The sequence below is a fragment of the Meleagris gallopavo genome, chromosome 1, assembly GCF_000146605.3.
Source record: "Meleagris gallopavo isolate NT-WF06-2002-E0010 breed Aviagen turkey brand Nicholas breeding stock chromosome 1, Turkey_5.1, whole genome shotgun sequence".
Classification (NCBI taxonomy): domain Eukaryota; kingdom Metazoa; phylum Chordata; class Aves; order Galliformes; family Phasianidae; genus Meleagris; species Meleagris gallopavo.
Window position 1 is genome coordinate 75,361,869 of NC_015011.2, and position 20,032 is coordinate 75,381,900.

The 20,032-nt window shown below is 45.2% G+C and overlaps 2 protein-coding genes across 2 annotated transcripts; one reads left to right on the forward strand and one right to left on the reverse strand.

Annotated features, from left to right (window-relative positions):
• Positions 1-969: 969 nt before the first annotated feature.
• Positions 970-14,353, forward strand: CLSTN3 (calsyntenin 3). Its single transcript, XM_010717741.3, has 17 exons — positions 970-1,834; positions 2,782-2,977; positions 3,461-3,669; positions 3,980-4,129; positions 4,893-5,078; positions 5,501-5,770; positions 6,009-6,121; positions 6,198-6,360; positions 7,436-7,492; positions 8,239-8,396; positions 8,578-8,726; positions 9,163-9,389; positions 10,635-10,805; positions 11,356-11,501; positions 11,633-11,768; positions 13,228-13,445; positions 13,530-14,353. The coding sequence occupies exons 1-17, from the start codon at positions 1,759-1,761 to the stop codon at positions 13,698-13,700; spliced, it is 2,796 nt and encodes a 931-aa protein (XP_010716043.1). The 5' UTR covers positions 970-1,758; the 3' UTR covers positions 13,701-14,353.
• A 277-nt stretch (positions 14,354-14,630) lies between these two features.
• LOC100549863 (solute carrier family 25 member 33-like) lies at positions 14,631-18,148 on the reverse strand. Its single transcript, XM_031555708.1, has 6 exons — positions 17,861-18,148; positions 17,369-17,446; positions 16,966-17,066; positions 16,313-16,379; positions 15,839-16,122; positions 14,631-15,739 (listed from the first exon to the last, which is right to left on the reverse strand). Exons 1-6 carry the CDS (start codon positions 18,052-18,054, stop codon positions 15,540-15,542), a joined length of 924 nt encoding a protein of 307 aa, XP_031411568.1. The 5' UTR covers positions 18,055-18,148; the 3' UTR covers positions 14,631-15,539.
• Positions 18,149-20,032: the final 1,884 nt, after the last annotated feature.

A 20,032-nucleotide genomic window follows, 5' to 3' on the forward strand; every position in this document is an offset into this window, starting at 1 on the left:
CAGTTGCGAAGCCAGGCCCCTCATGCTCTGTATTTTCTCTCTGTGTGAATTTACACTCTCAAACACGTACACATCCTTGGCAACTGATTTTAGCTTTACAGGAGCTTTCTTGAAAATTGTATTGGTCTGCATCCTAAAAATATCCGTCAAATGTATTTCTAATCCCCAATAAATGATTCCCTCAGAAATCAAATTGGTGATTCCCAAGGTGCAGGTGGATGCAGCAAAAGATTTCTGTCTCACCCACCAGCTTGTTACCCCAGCAACAGGGCGTATTTGGCATTGGTAGTTATGGGTTCCCACCTCATCGGAGAGGTGCTTGGATTGGGACTGACACAGTAGGATCTGGTGAGGGCAAAGGAGGGATGAGGCAAAACATGGGTGCTTGTAACAGGAAAGATTCCTCCTGCATACTGAGCAGGGTGGACATTTTTCGGGATTTCCTATGCAGTGCTTTATAATCTTAATCAATATGGTAGAAGAGAAATGCCAGCCCACACCTGGCTGCTCTGCCAGGCTGGGTCTGCCTGCTCTGCCTGCTGGTGCATCCCTGCTCGGATTGCAGTCCCACCACTGGCCCACCCAGCTCCAGCAGCATCCCTTGGCGCTGAAGTACAGAAGAGACTATCGATCGTAGGGGATGTTGTTCCTCTTGAGTCAATACAAACGCCATGGTGGTGTACGCTGCAGAGGATGAATTCACATACTGGAAGTAGTGCCCTTGAGGGGAGAGGCTCTGTATTCTGCTCTCTACCAGCTCTGAGCCATGCTGTGTGCAGAGTGTCGGTTGGTTGTAATAAATCTTGTTCTCCAGGGGGTGGGAGGGGGGGGATTATCTGGGAATGGGGTTTGTAACTAGGACATGTAATGTAATCTCTGAGGCCCATTTGGCAGGGAGTGGGCATGGGGGAGGGGTTCTTAATTTATAATGATTTTACTTCTCTCCCCTCCGCCCTTTCCCTCCTTTATTTCTCCTTTTCCCTGCCCTGGAGCCTATGTGATAAAGATTAATTTGCTATTTCTGGGCCTGTGACATTTTTCAGAGCCTCCGGCTGACTGCTGCCTCCATGCCAAGCCTGGCTGGGCTACAGCCAATGGAACAGCAAGGAGGGGCCAAAGGAATATGGTGCCCACCATGGAGTGGGGAAGGAGGAAGGAAGGGGCTCAGCTATTTGATTTACATGTGGGGTGACTGACTGGATGTGTACCTGGGGGCACATGTGTGGATCCTTGCTCTTAGTACAGAGGGTGGAAGGTATGAATGACAATGGATGAAGGCAGCTCTTGTCTTCTGGGGGCACCCCAGCGGAAGATGTCTCCTAGATCCTTTACTTATGACTTCAGTGATCTAAAGTATTTAGCATTTGGAATCTCTCTCCAGACTCAGAATACTTGTGCCTCTTGATTTCATTTTTTTTAACTATCCCAGCTTTCCAGGGTACACAAATACCCCTGTACATGCTTCTAACAAGAGAATATTGAGGAGGTGAGAAGAAACATGTTGTTTCTGATGGCATCTTCCAGGAGAGGTAGAATAGAACTGAAGAAAATTAGCTTCCTCTTCCTAGTCTCTCTTAGTGTTTATTCTAGAGATGAAGGTGGGGAGGGGTGGTTGCTAAATGCCACTGCATGATATTCTGCTCCTTTTCTACTGTGTCTCATTTTGGCTAATACTTTCCCGTGCTCCATCCCTTACCCAAACTCACCTCAGCAAATAAGCACAAACCCTGGATTGAAGCTGAATATCAGGGCATCGTCATGGAGAATGACAACACAGTCCTACTCAACCCACCGCTGTTTGCACTGGACAAAGATGCTCCTCTGCGCTATGCAGGTAGGTTGGTGCCACCTCTGGGGAAGCTGGGAACAGGGAAAGATCTCCAGGGAGGCAGAGGCAGGACCACATTAATCCCTGTACTAGATTCTGTTCAGGAAATGATCGCCTCTAAGCCTTGTTCCAGAGAAGGTCCCTGGTGTACTCTAGAGCCAATTTGGGCATAGCTTGATTTAGGATCCTGTGAGCTGTTTCCCTTGTGAGAGGAACTGAGGGTGGAGCCAGCTACTTTTTGACGCAGTTCTGCTATTTTCAAAGATCACATGCACAGCTCTGTGTCTGCGAGGACTGAAGGAAGCTGCTGGGCATGCTTCCTTGGCAGTTCCATACCCCTCATAAGAAGCACAAGTCCCTGAAAGTACAGATGATGCTTTGATGCTTTTCTGAGGTTTGCATTCCTAGTAATTGCTTTGACCATGCCTCAGATGCTGCACTCCTGCAACATCCATCAGCTTTGGGAGAAGAAAAGGGATCCTATGAGCTGAACTTTAGGATTAGGTGATTTTATCTGTAATTCCCAGAGGAAATGTACACATCCTGTGTGGGATGGATGAGACATCATGGAGCTTCATGTTTTGGATGTCTGTCTGAAATACACAACCTGCTTTGCCTCCCCCTGTGGGATGGAGAAGCAAACTAAGCTGTACTTGAACGTATAGCCCTAACATGTATAGTTTAAACCTGTAACCTCAAGCCTTTCTTGGTGCTGGGCAAGACTTCTTTTGGGGATGGTCTCCGGTAGAGGGCAATCTACACCATTAATGGCTGTAAACTGCCCGGGGGAACTCGCAGTGAATCAGAACTGCTCCGAAATGAGTGGTGGTAACGAGGAAGAAAGAAGAGTGTAAGTTAGAAAGGAATAAAATATGGCAGTGGGAAGCAAGGAAGCTTATTGTACTCTACTAGTCCTCTTCATTCTCTTCTTCCTCTCTGCCTGTGGGTGCCAGGTGAGATCTGTGGCTTCAGGATACATGGGGCAGGGGTGCCCTTTGAAGCCGTGATACTGGATAAAGCTACAGGTGAGGGGCTGATCCGGGCCAAGGAACCGGTGGATTGTGAAGCACATAAGGAGCACACATTCACCATCCAAGCTTACGACTGTGGAGAAGGACCTGATGGAACCAACACTAAAAAATCACACAAGTAAGTACATGCAGTCATAGCTGCATGTTACAAAATGTGATCTGTCACAGAAGTGCAAATGAAGAATGCAGTGGGAGCTCTTCCCGTTGCCATAATTATTATTCTCTAGCCACCCCACATGCTATAACTCAGCATGTGAATAAGACTCAAACAAAATGGTGATGGTCCTGTTCACTAGCTGAGTCACACGAGTTAATACACCAGAAGCAAGGGCTGCTTGACTGCTGAGTCTGAGTGATGCCTCACATTGCTATACATGGGAAAAGGTCTATATGACATTATCACCTTTTTCTCTGGGATGGAAAACCACAGTACAAGCTTTTGTACGTGAACACTGCTGTTTTGAAACCTCAATCTTTTTACTTGTTCTTGCCTTTGATATGTGAAAGTCAGTCTGGTAAACAAAGTTACTTACTCTAAAATCTAGGTGGTGTATGGCTCCTAATCAGCTAATCAGTTCTTATTGATGTTTCTCTGCCTCAGGGCCACAGTGCATGTTCGAGTAAATGATGTGAATGAATTTGCTCCTGTCTTTGTGGAAAAGTTGTATCGTGTCGCAGTGACCGAGGGAAAGCTGTATGACCGCATCTTGCGAGTGGAGGCCATTGATGGAGACTGCTCACCACAGTACAGCCAGATCTGTTACTATGAGATCCTGACCCCCAATATTCCCTTTCTGATTGACAATGATGGTAAGAATCTGAACCTACCATGAGTACACTTCCCCTTTCCCCTTTGCTCTCTCTCTCTTCCAGTCCCATTTGCTGGCAGAGCTGAGATACATGTGCTTTGATTCCTCCAGCACTGCTAATCTCTCTGTCTTTGTGCAGAGACACAGCAGCCATTTTTGTGGGATGCTACTGCACGTTACAAAGTGGCACTGTGGGAGAACTCAGCCGCTTTTTGGATGTTTCTATAGTTGATGAAAAGTAGAGTTGTTTTTAGAAGCAGCATGTTTGAGGAGACTTTCTTCTCCATTGATTTATTTATTTTGCTAATCAGGGAACATTGAAAATACGGAGAAACTTCAGTACAATGGAGATCGTCTCTACAAATTCACAGTAACAGCCTATGACTGTGGAAAAAAGAGGGCATCTGATGATGCTGAAGTGGAAATCCAGGTGAAACCCACCTGCAAGCCCAGTTGGCAGGGTATGAAACTTCCAGACACAGTTATGTCTTCCCCTTATGTCAATCTACTCTGTCCTACTTACTGAAAATATTTGTATATATGTATATAAATTTGTATACACATATATGTTTAAATTCTGACACCAAACCAGTGATTGCATCTAAAGTATCCACAAAGCTACTGGAAGGCAACTCCAACAGAGGAAAATTATTCCCTTGATTACTGTGAACTTCTTCATGTTTGATAAGGTTCACAGATTGTATTCATAGAATCACAGAATGGAAGATCATCTAAGTTCCAATGCCCCTGCCACAGGCAGGACTGCCCCCCCACTAGATCAGGCTGCCCAGGCACCTGTCTAACATGGCCTTGAACACCACCAGGAATGGGGCAGATGTGGATTGCTTTGGGGGCTGCTCATCTTGAGGAACTTCAGTTTTTCCAGAGGTGATGTGTGTTTACAAATTGATTTACATCAGTAGAATTAAGGAGAAATCAACAGAGCTAAATATCTACTCAACCTTATAGAGAGAGGTTGAAAATCAAGGGAGTGATGCTACAATGACACTAGCTATAGAAGATAAGAATTTGGTCTATCTGTGCTTCCAGAAAATTTTCTCTTGCACTGATGCTAACTGCATAAAGTTGATTTTTAATGCTGAAAGGGACAAAAATCTCTTTGTTTATGGGCTGGTACATAAATGCCACTTGTGTTCACCAAGTTTTCTGGCGTTGGGTCCTTGGCAGGACCTAAGCCCTCTCTCTCCCACGTTTCTTCATTAGGCTGGAACAAGAGGATTGAGTACACACCGGGTGCAGGCAGCCTCGCACTATTTCCCAGCATTCACCTGGAGACCTGTGATGAGCCCCTGTGGAATATCCAGGCCATGGTGGAGCTGCAGACAAACCATGTGGCTAAGGGCTGTGACCGGGATAACTACTCTGAGAAATCACTACGCAAACTCTGTGGTGAATTGATTCTTTCCTACCCATTTCCCTGAAGGGATTTAAACAATACCCCTGCGCCTCACACAACAGAGATTCTGGGACATATTCTTCCTGCCTGCTGTGGTCTGCAGGGCTGGGAGGACACCTAGCTCAAAGGCTGTGTTGAGGGCCAGTGAGCACCTAGCTTGTATTTGTAAGGGGCCCTCTGTGCTTTCCTTACTGGGAAGCCAGAGATTTCTGTGTGGTGTCTGTGGGACTTCCTTCACACAAATGGAAAAACACCATTCTTCTCTAAATAACAGGAGGCCTGTAGGCCATTCTTCCTCTCTCTGTACTCTGGAATATTGCAATGAGCCCTATACCACCCTTTTCTTCTGTGGCCCAGTCCCCAAACTTCTCAGATTTCTGTGTTCCTGACTCCTGACTCCTTCTGTTTTTGGTAGGTGCTGCCTCAGGAGAGATTGACTTGCTGCCTGTGCCTAGCCCCACGGCAAACTGGACTGCAAGGCTCTCAGTGCACTACAGCCAGGACAGCAGCCTCATCTATTGGTTCAATGGCAGCCAGGCTGCCCAAGTACCTGTCATGAATGGGCTGAGTGCCCATGAGGGGCTGAGTGACCACTTCACCCTGTCTGTGTGGATGAAACATGCTGTGGTGCCCAGCAAAGGCAGGCGGGAAGAGGAGACAGTGATCTGCAGTACAGTGCAGAGCGGTGAGACACTTTTTCTGGGGAAGTGACACTGACTTGTTATAAGGCATTGTCCCTGCAGATGGAAATCCCCATGTCCCAGAGAGGGCCCTCCACATAGCTTCTTCTGAGAGCATTCAAACCCACTGTGAACACATGGTGCCGAGTGCCAGTCATGCAGGCTGTCATGTATTTTTGGGCTCTGGCTAGTGAGACCGCTTTTAAGTGTGATGCATAATGCCTTGTGTTTGTCCCCTGGCAGAGGATGGCTACTCGCATTATTCTCTGGCTGTGCATGGCTGCCGAATTGCTTTCCTCTACTGGCCATTGCTGGAGAGTGCAAGGCCTGTGAAGTTCCTCTGGAAGCTTGAGCAGGTGAGGAAGTGTTTACCTCTTTCCAGTGTTCTTTCTCCTTCTTCCCCTTGCTGACTCCTTCAGCTGTCTACCACAGGTCTGTGATGATGAATGGCACCATTATGCCCTCAACCTCGAGTTTCCAACTGTCACACTCTACGTGGATGGTGTCTCATATGACCCTGCCCTCATCCATGACAATGGCCTCATTCATCCCCCACGGCCAGAACCCTCACTCATGATTGGAGCCTGCTGGACTGGTGAGTCTCACTCCCCGAGCCTTGCTCTTCTCATACAGGCAAATGGAAGTAAAGGGAGAGCCAGAAGAGGTGAAAAATGCTGGCTATTACTAAATTTTGCGAAATGCATTGCAGCCATCATATCTCCTTGGCACCAAAACCTTTGTGGCTCCTTCCCTCTTATGAACTAAGCCATAATACTATGCCATGGTAATAATAGCTTGGGTTTGAGTGTCAATGGCAGCTTCCTGGGCAGCAGAAGTAGAACATGTGATGATTAGCTAACTTTCATGCAGTGGAGAGTTGAAACTCTGTGCATCATTCAGGTGATGGCCTTTCTATCAAAGGCCATTTACTTTATGCTGCTGAGTGTATTGGTGGTGATTTGTGTGTTGTGAGGTTCTATACAGAGAAGTCAGAAATCATTCTGTACAGGAGTTGGATTGGAGGATAAAGATCAGATTGGGAACATATTTAAGCCACTAATGGATTAAAACTGGTTCTGTGGAGAAGTAATACTACATTGGCCAGGTCTTTCAGCATTCCTACAAGACTGGAGCAGGACAGAAATAAGAATTTGCCTGCTCCTTGCTTTCACTCCAGCAGAAATTGCTAGCAAGATCAAACCTTTATTGTAGTCCTGCTTTTCCCTGCTCAGGGATCTCCTTACAGCTTGATTCTATCTATGGTCTTTAGTGATCAACAAACATTAATCAACCTGAATCGCCCTCCTGAAGTTGCCTGAGTTTCAAAGGGATGCTCAGAACATGGCTAACTGAGAACATGGCAAGGGCTGTGCTCCATAAATGGAAATAACTTAATTCCTAGAATAAATAGATATTGTTGGTAAAGGAGGAAAAATAAATTTTATACTTTCTTCTTGTATTAGATCCAGTCTCATCATCCCCTTCATGAAAGGAACACCACTCTCTTTCATCTGCGGATTGCTATCTCTAGGGCTGAAGGGTGCACTGCTTTGCATGAGTCCAGAGCTATTCTTTTGTTCAGCGCTGCCTGATGCAGGCACTTGTGTAGATACTTCCTGATCCTGTAACTATCCTCTTCCAATGTGTAATTGCTCATTCTTCTTTTGCAGAGGAGAAAAACAAGGAGAAAACCAAAGGAAATGAGAATTCCACTGATACTATACAAGGTAGGAAAAAGAAAGAAGGTGGTTCTCTTCTCCTCTTCACTATGCATGACTACATGACTTCTTGCATGGTGCCTTCCTCATGCAGCTCCTTGATCTTGTACATCCAGCTCCCACCATCTTGGGAGGAAATCCCTTATTTTCTGGCAGATTGATCCTTGATACCTTGATGTTGGTAGAGCATGAAAATGCTGATAGGACTACATCCTGCTTTGAGAAATAGAGTATGCTTTTCATGTGGAGAAAGTGTCCTCATGTCTGGTCATTAAAGCTGGTCTCTGAAGAACACGGGCCAATGGAGACATCAGGAGATGTCACCTCATCCCTAACTATCTGTGGAACATACAGTTTCTTTCAAAAGCCCTCACAGGAGTGAGAAGGGGACAAGAAATTGTTTCCATCTGGCATTCAGCGGTGTGGCAGAAACTTCTCTATGCTACCTACCTGTCACTGCCCTAGTCTTTCTGTTGGTCTTTCCTCCATCTGAAATTAAAAAAATTATCCGCAGTATCGATCATCTTTTTGTTATCTTTGCTTTTCCATGTCCTGTGCACCCTTCTGTTCTCTCCTACCTCTCCTAACATCTGTATGTACCCCACACTGTTGCTTTCGTTGTCATTGCTCTTCCATGTCCCGTGCACCCCTCCGTCTCTGTCTACCTTAACTGTGTGTCCCTCACATTTTTTTGTTGTCTTTGTTTTCTTCCTCACCATGTCTCTCACACCCTCCACGTCCCATGTTTCCCTCAGGAGATCCTCTGTTGATACACCACTACTTCCATGGTTACTTGGCTGGCTTCACTGTACGCCCTGGTAGCTTGGAGAGCCGGGAGGTTATTGAATGCCTGTATGCCTGCCGTGAGGGGCTTGATTACAGTGACTTCGACAGTCTGGGCAAAGGGATGAAGGTACGCCCATCTGCCCAACTTGCATGGGTCCCTTCCACTCTCCTCCCTAGCCTTGCTTCCCTGAACTTTGCCTGCTCTGCCACCTCAGACAGCTCCCCACTTTCTCCTTTGTGTCTCTCTTAGCCTAGGCTGTTGGCATTTGCTAAGGAATCCTGAGTATTTTCTTCTTGTTCACCTGTAGGTTCATGTGAACCCCTCTCAGTCCTTGCTCACTTTGGAGGGTGATGATGTGGAAACTTTCAACCATGCTATCCAGCATGTGGCTTATATGAATTCACTGCGCTTTGCTACTCCTGGAGTCCGGCCGCTCAGGCTCACTACTACTGTCAAGTGAGTAGATAAAGCAGCACTTCTGTCTAAGTTCAGCAAGAGTTACCTCTCTTTTGGCTAAAATTACACTCACTCACCTTGTATTTAAATTCTAATTGGTGGTCTTGAAATGGTCTTCCTGAAAATAACTATGAAATTATCCAATTGGGTACTTTAATACTGGTGTTCTAGGATCCTAGGGAGTAGAACTTCTGCCTTTGCTGATGGTGTTCCAGGCATGTGGGCTGTTTTTAATTTTCTCTGTGGTATGTGAATGTGATTAAGTCACCTGAAAGCCACCGCACCTCTCTGTCTTGTACAGCAGGCCACAGGGAATCTTTTAGAACTACCATGAAAAAAAAATTCCCTTCACTGACTGTAATAGGCAGGAAACAGTCCTGTGAAATGTTGGTGGAAGCTTGGGCTAATTCTGATGCTTTCTGTTTCTCTCCTTCAGGTGTTTCAGTGAAGAATCATGTGTCTCCATTCCTGACGTGGAAGGTTATGTTGTGGTGCTACAGCCTGATGCCCCCCAGATCCTGTTGAGTGGCACTGCCCACTTTGCTCATCCTGCATCAGACTTTGAGGCTCCTGATGGAGTCCCCCTTTTCCCCAACCTCCAGATCACCTGCTCTATTTCTCACCAGGTGGAGGCCAAGAAGGATGAGAATTGGCATGGCACTGGTGAGTGGAGTACAGGGTGAAGTAGAGACAAAATTGAAAGACCTGCCAGTTGCTATTCTGCAGAGGAAGTAGAGCTCATAGTTGTACTCGAAACAGGAGTTTACAAATACAGAAGCAAGGCATTGTCTGTTAATATGTAGGCTAATCAGTTCTTATCCCTTTCTGCTCCTCCCTCTACTTTTTCAATCCAACCAGTTCCTTGCCTCACTCTCTTCTCCTTTTCCCATGCTACTCATTCCTAATCCCCTTGACATTTTACCTACATTTCTCTTTACTGAATCCATCACCAGATGTTCTTCCTGACTGTTCTCTCTCCACTCCTGCACTTCTTCCTGCTTCCCTTATTTCTTGTCCCCTCCCAAAGCTATACAAGAGAGGGTCAGGTTGGGTATTAAGAAAAGGTTCTTCACTGAGAGGTGGTTGGGCACTGGAACAGGCTCCCCAGGACAGCATTATGGACTCAAGCCTGTCAGCATTAAAGAAACATTTGGGTGATGCTTGTAGATATATGGTTTAACAGTGTTTGCTCTTTGTGGAGTCAGGAGTTGGAACTGATGACTCTTTTGAGTCCCTTCCATCTCAGGATATTCTGTGATTCTGTGATCTCTTTCTGCATCATTTGTTCCTATGAATTCCCCACTTAGTTTCCTTATGCCTTGAATATCTTTTCCCTCAGTTCCCTACATCATCCTCACTACATGCTTCACGTCCTTTCACTTAAATTGTATCTCTTCTGCTAACAGGATTTTTTTGCTCATAGTTTTATGATCAGCAGCTTGGGCTTCTTGACGTACAGAAGGTTGGTCTTGGCCCCGCTGACAGTAGTTAGTCTTCAAAACTGCTTGTCATTTTAAATAAGATAAAATCTGAAACTTGGTTACCAGCAGTTGTGAGGAGAGAAAGCTTTCAAAAGCACTCAAGGTCTGGAAATATATGGTAAAGTTGTTCATAATTATAACACTGCCATTGCCAACAGTCCTTACAGCTGTGTTACCATGAGCCAGTCCATAACAGTATGTTGATCTAAAATATAAGTGACTTTCTTATGTGCATAAATAATGTAATTAAGACCAAAGGGGACTCTTCCAACAATAGACTAACAGTGATTTTATTCAAGGTTAGTGCTAGCCAGAGAAAGAGAAATCATTTCTTAAAAGTTGTTTTAAGTGGGTATCACTCTCATGCCTGCCTTTGTTCATGGCTGATTGGCTTTGTGGCCCTGTCTTCTTTCCCTTGGCCTCTCAGTGACAGACACACGTATGTCAGATGAGATTGTACACAACCTGGATGGCTGCGAGATCTCATTGGTAGGAGATGACTTGGACCCAGAGAGGGAATACCTGCTCCTGGATGGGGCATTGCTACAACAGAGGGGCCTGGAGCTGGTTAACACCTCTGCCTACCTCACTATCACAGGTATGTCCTCTCCTTGGCTGCAGCTGTCTGTTTATACCCCTTTCACTGTCTGTCAGGCATCACTGGGGGAACACTTAACCCAGTGTGCTGGTGTACTTTGTGAGACATAACCATTTGCTGAACTTGTGGCTTTTGAAGTCCCAGGCTGTTTCTTTCAGGAAGCTTACTCTTCCAGCACACAGTGCTAGGACATGGTGTCTGAGCTCTGCTTCAGGCTTGTATCACCTCTCCTTATTTAGTCCCACTGTCTATGTGTTCTTAGATGTCAGTTGTATTTTGCATGACATATTAGGAGACAGCATATCCCTCAGGTTGTGAACTGATGCATTGTTTATATACACTACAGAATTTAATAGGGCACCTCTCCTTCCATATGCCTTAGTAGTGCAAACTGGGCTTTCACCGGCCAGCTCCAGCTCTGGTCCTTTCCAAAATATATGAACCTAGCCTTGGATTATTCTGTTGCTCCTAGTTGTTAAAGGGTTGATACCAAATGACTTTTAAGCAGGAGCTCTTTGATCCCCCTCCAATTCTCTCTTCTTGTACTCAGGGGTAGAGAGCATTGCAGTTTACGAGGAAATACTACGCCAGGTCTCATACCACATCAACCGTGGTGCTGCTCTTTATGAAAGGAAGTTCCACCTGTCCTGCACTGAGATGAATGGACGTTATTCCAGCAATGAGTTTTCTGTTGAGGTACAAAATCAATGCATGCATACATGGGTGTTTATGCATGCATGGTGAGAACACTGTGAATAGAAATGCACACAATGTAGACTATCACAGTGAACACAGGGCTGACTATTTGCACTCTGGTCTTTCTGCAGATGAATGTCCTCCACAACATGAACCAAGCTGCTCATCCTAACCATATGCTCAATTCTCAGCAGTTTATCCACCGAGGCCATCATTTACCCCCAGAGCTATCTGGCCACAGCTTGGCAAGCACCCATAACAACTCTAGTATGTAACACATCTTTTGGTTTTATTCTTTTAGTTTGGGATGTTTATTTTCTGATACTGTTAGAACTTTGAGCAGGGGATTCCTTTCAGGCTCCATATATGTATTTCACTGAGTTCTTACACTGCTGCTTCATTAGAAAATGGTCTGCAACATGGGTCAAACTGTGTCTTAGAGCTTGGTGCAACAATCCCCCTGCTCTGGTATTTTGCTTTCTTGATACAGCAGCGGTCTGAAATCTCTAACTGAGAAGGTCTAAAAAGAACACTGTAAGCTGGTAGTATTTCATTTGTGCATCTTGCAAAGGTGCTATGCAGGGCTGGATAATACAATTCCAAAAAGAAGCTTCATCAGCAGGAGTGAAATGAGAAAATCAAGACTGCCACTGCTCTAAAAAGAGATGGGAAGTGGTGATCAGCAAATGCAGAAAAATATAGGAGAGTGCACCACACAAATAAGATAAGTATTCTTGCTCCCAAAACAAAGGACAGAAGCCTGAAAGCTAGGCTAGATAGATTTGTTTGTTTGCACTGCCAGTCCTGTGCAACAAGCATGACAGCAGTCTAATTGGCTCTTCTAAAAGCTCTAGGATCCTATGCTGGATTTAGCTTCCTGTTGTAGGGAACACAAAGTGCCTTTTGTTCTAGCTTTTGCTGCAGCTTCCTGCAGCAGCTTACCCAAAATCGATCCAATCCTGCAGCTGGAACTGAATCACTACAGGGATAGCCTGTAGAGAACACCAAACATCATCCTTCGCTGTACCCTTCCCCAACTCTGCTTGATTTCAGCAGAAGCAAAAGGAGAAGTTGTCCCTACTATAAAAAGCTACCCAGAACAAAAACGTGGCATGCTTGGGTTAAATATTCCAGGAAAGGGGTTTATTTGGGGAGTCAGGGCTTGACCAACAGGTTTAGAATGAAGAGGAGATGAGAGCTGGGCTAAGACTCTTAGATGGTTTTCCACTTCTATCCTGTGGAGAAGCCAGGCTTTGTCTGTGGCATTAAATTAGAAGGCTATCACAGTAGTCTGTCCCATGTGCAAAAGCAGACTTGTTTTGGTTTCTCTGTATTGCTTACAAAGAAATCACACTATGAAAATCATCCTCGTGCCCTTGCAGACTCTCCCCACCACACACCTCTCTCTTTCCCAAGGAGAAGACACAAGTGACTGCTTTATGACATATTCTGGCGATTTCTGAAGCTAAGCAGAGTGTACAGGCAGGTCTGAAGTTAGTGAACACCTAGACCTAGACATACTAGGAAACCTTGAGCAAAGATACAGCAGCAAAAGGCAGAAATCACCTGTGCCCAAAGGAGCAGAAAAGTCAGGTTGTATTCCTACCTAGACCCAAATCCTACATTATATCCAGCAATCCTCATTGCTGCAGGGTGGGTGTGGGTCAAGTCAGAAACGCGTTTATGTGAGAGAGTCTGTAACCACTTTTTTCTTTTTTCTCCAAAGTGGTCCCCAGTGCAGCCACTATCATCATTGTGGTGTGCGTGGGCTTCCTGGCACTCTTGGTAATCCTGGGCATCCTGCGCATCCACTCATTGCACAGACAGGGAATGGGGCAAGAGGTCCCTGAGGCTGCTGCAGAGGGGCACACAGGCACCGGCAGCAAAGAGAGCGACTTGTTCTGGGATGACTCAGCCCTCACCATCATAGTGAACCCAATGGAGGTGAGGAACAGTCATAGGAACCAGGGCTGGGGGGTACAGCTGGGCTGCCAGAACCTTTTTCTTATGGTAGTCTCATCTCTCCAGTCCTACCAGGGCCGCCAAGAGAGGGCTGCAGAAAACTGTGAGAGCAGAGCAGGTAAGGGCATGGAGGAAGATGATGACAGCAGTGATTCGGAGACTCCTGATTCCCCAGACAGCAATGACATGGATGATCGGCACATCACTGGCAAAAATGACAGTGCTCACCGCTATTAGCAGCTTTAAAACATCTGTCCAATGGATCCTCTGAAACATACGGCTGAGAGGAGGAGGTGTCTTTAAATTCCTTTTCCCCCCACCTTGTACATGTTCTCCTCCCTCGTGTCATTTTTGCCTCCCATGTTCCTTCGTCTTCTGCCATTTTCATTGTGGACATTCCCTATGATTGACCCCCCCCCGTATTTGGCTCTCTAGAGACACGTATTTGGGCACTTGCACATGACCGTGGCACAGTTCAAACTATGATGAAGAAGGAGGGGCTTGGAAAGAACAGAAATGTGGAAAGAGGAGCCAGCCATATGGCTCAGAGCGGGGTCTCTCAAAACCCCTTCCCAGATATTATATATATATATATATATATATTGTATATTTTTTCAATGTTGTTGTTTGAGGTTTATTCTCATTTCATGCAAAACAAAACAATCAAAAAAAAAAAAACAACCCCACAACCAGAACACTGCAGCTTGTGCCACTTTGTAAAATTGTCGATACTCCTGAACTAAATGAATGATGGTAAGAAGTATGAGGAAGCAAAGTGGATTTTAAAATAAATGGATTTCAAATAAAAGGTTTGGGGCTTCTGCAGTTTTTCCACTATAAATTGTGAAAGAAGCAGTCTGTGTAGCCACTAATATAAGACTGGTGATTGTCCAGACCATGTATTTATCAAAATTATTGCCTTATCTTGGGACTGTGTTGTGTTTTTAAAGTGTATGTGTTGTTTCAATTGTTCCATCTCCATCCTCCTCCCCTTATCTTTTTGAGACTCAAATTATTTTCTTTGAAAAGACAATGTAGCCTTTCTCAGTACACTGGGCCATGAACCCACAGAGGAACAAAAGGCATCCCAGCCTATTACCACAGGCAAACATAACATATGCAGGAAAATCTTGATTACAGAAAAAAAGTAAGGCTCACATCAACAGGCTAAATACTCAGCTTCATCCACTTTTTTATATGAACCACTTTCTTCACAAGCATTTAAGAGTGCATTTCACGTCAGGGACTTCAGCTTATAGCAGAACAACTCCAGTACTTCTGAGGGAAGTATTCCTCCTTCTGTTACTCAGGAAAGGAGGGGATGCAAAAAGATCAGGTATGGGCAAGACATGGCTGTGAGGACAGTAGCATAAGTTATTAGGGTAGTGCTTCATAGCAAGTTGTGTTTCTTCCTTTGAGCTACTTGGTCCAGCTCTTCAGACCCAGCAGGAGGAAGAGAAGCTGCCAACTGCCTGACTTTTCTCGGGGCAATGGCTGCACCATGTTAAGAACCCACAGGAAGATTCTTCATTAAGATGTTTGCTAGCATCCAAAGTTGAGGAATCCTCAAAGGCAGGAGGACAGCACAACAGATAAAGACTGAAAGAGCCCCCCTAGGGATATGAAATGTCTCAGTATAAGATCTCTGCTTGCTGCAACTCTCTCAAGATGTCTGAACTCTATCATGGGTAGGTGCGCCCACATTTGGTTGTTACTGGGTCCAGATAACAAAGATGCTGAGGCTCAGGTACGCATATGCTTTCTTCTTTATCTCTTTTCCAGCAAGTTTCACGTCCTTGTCTCATACAGGGAGCTAAGAGCAGGCACTGTCAAACCAGTGCCCTGACATTTTGAAGCACGGGAAGTATTTGAGTCTCCAGAAAGAAGAAAGGTTACATTGTACGTACTGGAACCAAAAACTTTGGACAAAATAGTCTTAGGTCCTGAGAATGCTATGCTTGACCATTCCCAGAGTGTAACAAAAAGCACCACCTCTTGGACCAAGGAAAAAGACCATGTCTCTGGACTATGGTACTCTTATCTCTCCAGCCACCTCAGCCAAGTGCTACAGTGTGCTTACAAGGTGGGAGGTGCCAAACATACAATGAGTTCATAGGTAGCCATCATGATGGCTGCGTTGGGGATCTGGCGGATCAAGTGGGCCAGGAGCCCTCGGTATAAAGCCAAGGGTCCCTCTTCATGGACTATAAGCTGCAGAGTCTGTATAAAGGAACGATACCGTGACCCTTCTTCTCGCAACCGCGTTCGAATTACCTCTGGAGAGACAAGAAGGGAAGCAATATTAGCAGAATGATCTCACAGTTGTGGCATCTTCTGTCAAGGGGAACAAAAGGAAGGACGGCAGACTCACTCACCATGTGGATATGCAATGCATGAGGCACATGTTTTGGAGACAGCAGCAGCTCCCATTAATCCAAAAAAGTCACGGCTGTTTGCTGAAAGCGTGAATGGTGTAGAAAGGGAATGATGGCCATTTCTCAGATGCTGTTTCAGTGCTTCATATATGACAAAGTGTATGATGGTCTCTGACACTCCAGCATAGGAGGCTGTGATTCCACGGTAAAATCCAAGAAGGCCCCCAGTACGGTACACGTGCACAGCACACTGAAGGGCATTACTGCCCAGCTCCCCCTTTACCCTGTAAAGGCAAAAGTGAGGAGGTAGGGCTAGAATGGCATACTGCTCCACTGACCAAAATACAGTTCTGAACACAGCTGGAAGACTCTTCCTCAGTGTGCCCTGAAGATTTATGTTCTGATGGTCCAACCCCATACCCAAACCAGTCCTGATGTGACATGGAGTGGTTCTGCATGTCTCGTCTGCCTTACCTGGCTTCCAGCTGCATCCTGGTTTTCACCAACCAGATGGGGTTGGTGAGTGTGGCAGAGGTAATGCCTGGAGAACAGAAAAGGAATAGAACAATAAGCACCAGGACCCCACTGACAGTTTGGAAGAAGTTGCTGATTTGTCAGCTCCCTGAATTCTGCCTGGAAAGCTGCAGTAGTTTACAATTTGAGAGCGACGTTGAGCTCCCACAGGAGATGTGACAGTTAGAGAGTAGACAACCTGACTTTCCTCTTCTTCCCTTATCCTGAAGATAACTAGTAACTCTACCTTCCACATAACTTTGCTACAGGAGACAGGAAACAATAAACTTGCAAGAATTAAAGAATTTGTTAGAGATATTTTGTTTAAGATCTCAAGAGACATGATTCCGTGAAGGGCGCACACTACACGCTGCCCTCTCCCCACACACATATGAATGGAGCTCTTTTCCCGATAGCAGCAGAAGTAGAAAAGACTAGATCTATGAACTCAAGAAACGAGCCTAAGAAGGATGAAGAATGAGAAAACACTTTGTTTAATTGCAGCTCCAAATGTGGGGGAACAAAGCTTCAGAAGGCAGCAGCAATGCTGAAACCTGCTCACACTCACAAGCAGAAGGACTCCCTAGCTCTGACTTGAGAAAGAAGAGGCTCACCTGCACAGGCTGCTGATAGCATGTGTACTTTCTTGGATTCTGGTACAAGGACAGTATTGAGCCTCTCCTTCACACCAGAATAGGCAGCAAAATATATAGCCCTGGTTGGAAAGAAAGACAGAAGAGGTTACAGCTCACCTACAAGATGCACTGCTGTAGAGCTTCAGTCCAAATTTTATTCTCAGCACGTTTGTCTAACATGACATCACTACTATCTATACTCAGTGCCCAGAAGTCTTCCTATAGCTATGACCAAAAGGTCCCAAAAATGCTTGTATAAAGGGGAAAGGCCCTGTGGCACAATGGGACTATTCTGTTTACTTTCAGAATGTGAAGCAATAGCTGTCATGGTGATTCTTTAAGAAGTGTACAGCATAGGCTATCCTTGGGGATCAGAACTCACCGGGAAGGGGCAACCCCAACAAGGTTTGGGCCCAGACCTCGGAACAGGGATCGCATACCTTCCTTCTCAAGAATGGTCCTACAGAAGGAAATAAACAAATCAGCAGAAGAATGAAGTCGAGGGTCTCCTGTTTCTCTCTCTTCTTTCTTCAGTGATCTTACTGTATCTCCTCCTCATATCCACTGTTATCATTTTCTGCCTTGCTCTCCTTTTCTCAGTCATTTACTCCTATTTTTTCTGACATCAGCACTCTAAGTCTGATCAATCTACTAGCTGTGATGCTTACCACAATCTCAAAAGCTGCCTTGCAGAGTCAGCATTCAAAGCACAGATCAGCTACGAGGAGCAGGTATATCTGTGCTCTGATGAAACTTATAATTGCACTTGTAGTTTCCAAAGCTTCAATCCAAATGCTGCTTTCATCTCTCCACATGATGGCCAAACCTTCACTTCAATGTTGCTAACATACATACACTACCCTGCCCTACTCACCTGAGCAACTTGAGCACTCCGGGGGCCGGTGGGGTGGGGTTCATCAGCCTCACACTCATCCCTGGCAGCTGTATCTCAGAGAGACAGAGAGGCCGCAGTGCCAGCTGAGATGACTGCAGACGTGTCTTCACCACTTCCAGGGGACAAGTCAGGATGGCTCCAGCTGTGCCACCACATCTAGAACATAACACCATAGGCAAGGATGACCCCCATGTAGGAATAGGGTAATTATTCCAACCTGGCTTTTCCACTGCCTCTCCCTTCTAGGCTAGGTCCCCCAGCCTGCGTCACACGCGACCTCCTGCTCTCTGATATTGATTAATGTAGTAATGGCTTCTCTTGGGACATCTCCTGGCAGAATCGCTCTGAAACCATTTGAGACAAACAGTCCCAAGTCCACAGAGACTCAGCTCAAAGTTGCTGATCTTTGCAGTCAGAATTTCCCAGAGTAAACAGTTCTGCTGCCCAGCCTCCATGCAATACCTTTGGCTGACATCACCAGGCACTCTGCCTGTCCCCGCCAGAGCAGACAACAGCAGCTTCTCCCACCCCTCTGCCTGCGTACATCTTTCAACCCAAAATTCATTTAGCTCCACGTTTTCAAGGCCTATAAGCAAGATCTATATTTTTCTGCCAGCAGCCCAACTTGCTTAATGAAAGAGGACTCAGGACCTTAATCAGATAGAAGTTATTTTGGGAACTCAAGTACCATCAATCACTAAGCTGAAAAGACACGCATCCTCTTCTCCTATTTCTGCCACCCAGGGACAAACCAGAACTGTGTTCAGTTCTCAGCTTCTGCCCATTCAGATCCTTTGAGTGAAAGCTTTGCTCTTCTAGAGGGTGCTCAGTACCTGAAAGGCTGTTTTGAGCTAAATTTGCATGGAACAGCCATGCATGACTCGAGTGCTACAGCCAGACAAAGGCTTGAAAAACGGACATAAGTTTCTACCTTCTATAGCCAAACTTGTTTCTTAAAAGACAGAGGGTGGGGAAAAAAAAAATAAACCCTCACTTTGCTTCAAAGAAAGAAGAGCCAATGAAAGAATTACACAGCGTCAAAGAAGAATTGTGTATATTAAGGGATTTCTGTATGAAGACATAGGTCAATGGACTGCTACAGCTTCTAAGAATTATTCTGAAACAGTCTCTATAGCTCACAGCATACATACATTACTCTTACAGCCTTTACTCCTTGGGCAGGATAGAGACGGGGAAAAAAAAAAAAGGACTGGGTATCTACTATAATGAAGTCCAAGGGTTAAAGATCTAGCTGCTGAATTGGTCTAAAGACAAGTTTTATGCAGCTAACAATGCCAGCAGCTAGTTACATCACTCCATTACACCTGTGCTGCTTTGCCAAGATCTTTGCAGGTCTAAGCAGTGGTGTAACTTGCAGAGCAGCTGATCAGCACCAAATTTCTTCAGCAGCTGCAAGTGGTAGGAGTCTGGGATCAGATGGAATGTAACCAAAGCACTTAGCTCAGGCTCAGAAGACATCCCAAAGCAGTAAGTGTCCTGGCTCAAGTCCTCTGGATGAACAAGTCGATCAAGCATGGAAACCAAGACAGCGTACTTAAGGATCCAGGAGTCTCATGACTTTTACAAAAGCTGCGTTGATTCTCCTATACTCTTTCAAGGGTCCAACAGTCTTATTCTTTACCACAGTTTGTACTGCAAAAATCAGTATGAACTCCAGACTTATGGGTCTGTTGCTTTCCTGATCAGAAATGTAGTCCTCGAGGAAGGATTGAGTACAATGGTGACAGATAAAAAATGTCTGAATAAATTCTACAAATAGAGCAGCTTCAACTTCTCACCTACAGGTTGGACAGATGCTGTGGAAGGACTACATTTAGAGAAGCAACCGGTACCCTAAAGATATCTAACAACACACAAGGAGGCACGCGTTTATATAATGTATAATAATATTTCTTCAAGAAGCCCTTACCAGAGCATGGTCAAGACATGAGATTGAATCCATGCCCCAAGTATAGAAAAAAGTTTCCTGAGTTCAAGTTCCTCAAGCTATGATTGTGTACAGCTAACAGAGAAGAATTGGAAAGAATAATAATATAAAAAAAAAGCAAAAGAAATAGATATTTCTTTGCACAGTGGTTATTTAATCAGCAGGTTTTCAAGATAAAAGGGGCTTTCTAAGCCAGTATGGCT

Coding starts and splice junctions, on each gene's coding strand:
- CLSTN3 (XM_010717741.3), top strand. CDS start 1,759: ATGGAGAATGACAACACAGTCCTACTCAACCCACCGCTGTTTGCACTG. Junction 2,978..3,460: donor AACACTAAAAAATCACACAA/GTAAGTACATGC, acceptor TCTCTGCCTCAG/GGCCACAGTGCATGTTCGAG. Junction 4,130..4,892: donor CTGCAAGCCCAGTTGGCAGG/GTATGAAACTTC, acceptor TTTCTTCATTAG/GCTGGAACAAGAGGATTGAG.
- LOC100549863 (XM_031555708.1), bottom strand. CDS start 18,054: ATGGTGTTATGTTCTAGATGTGGTGGCACAGCTGGAGCCATCCTGACT. Junction 17,067..17,368: donor GTTGGGGTTGCCCCTTCCCG/GTGAGTTCTGAT, acceptor CTTTCCAACCAG/GGCTATATATTTTGCTGCCT. Junction 15,740..15,838: donor ATGCATTGCATATCCACATG/GTGAGTGAGTCT, acceptor TTGTCTCTCCAG/AGGTAATTCGAACGCGGTTG.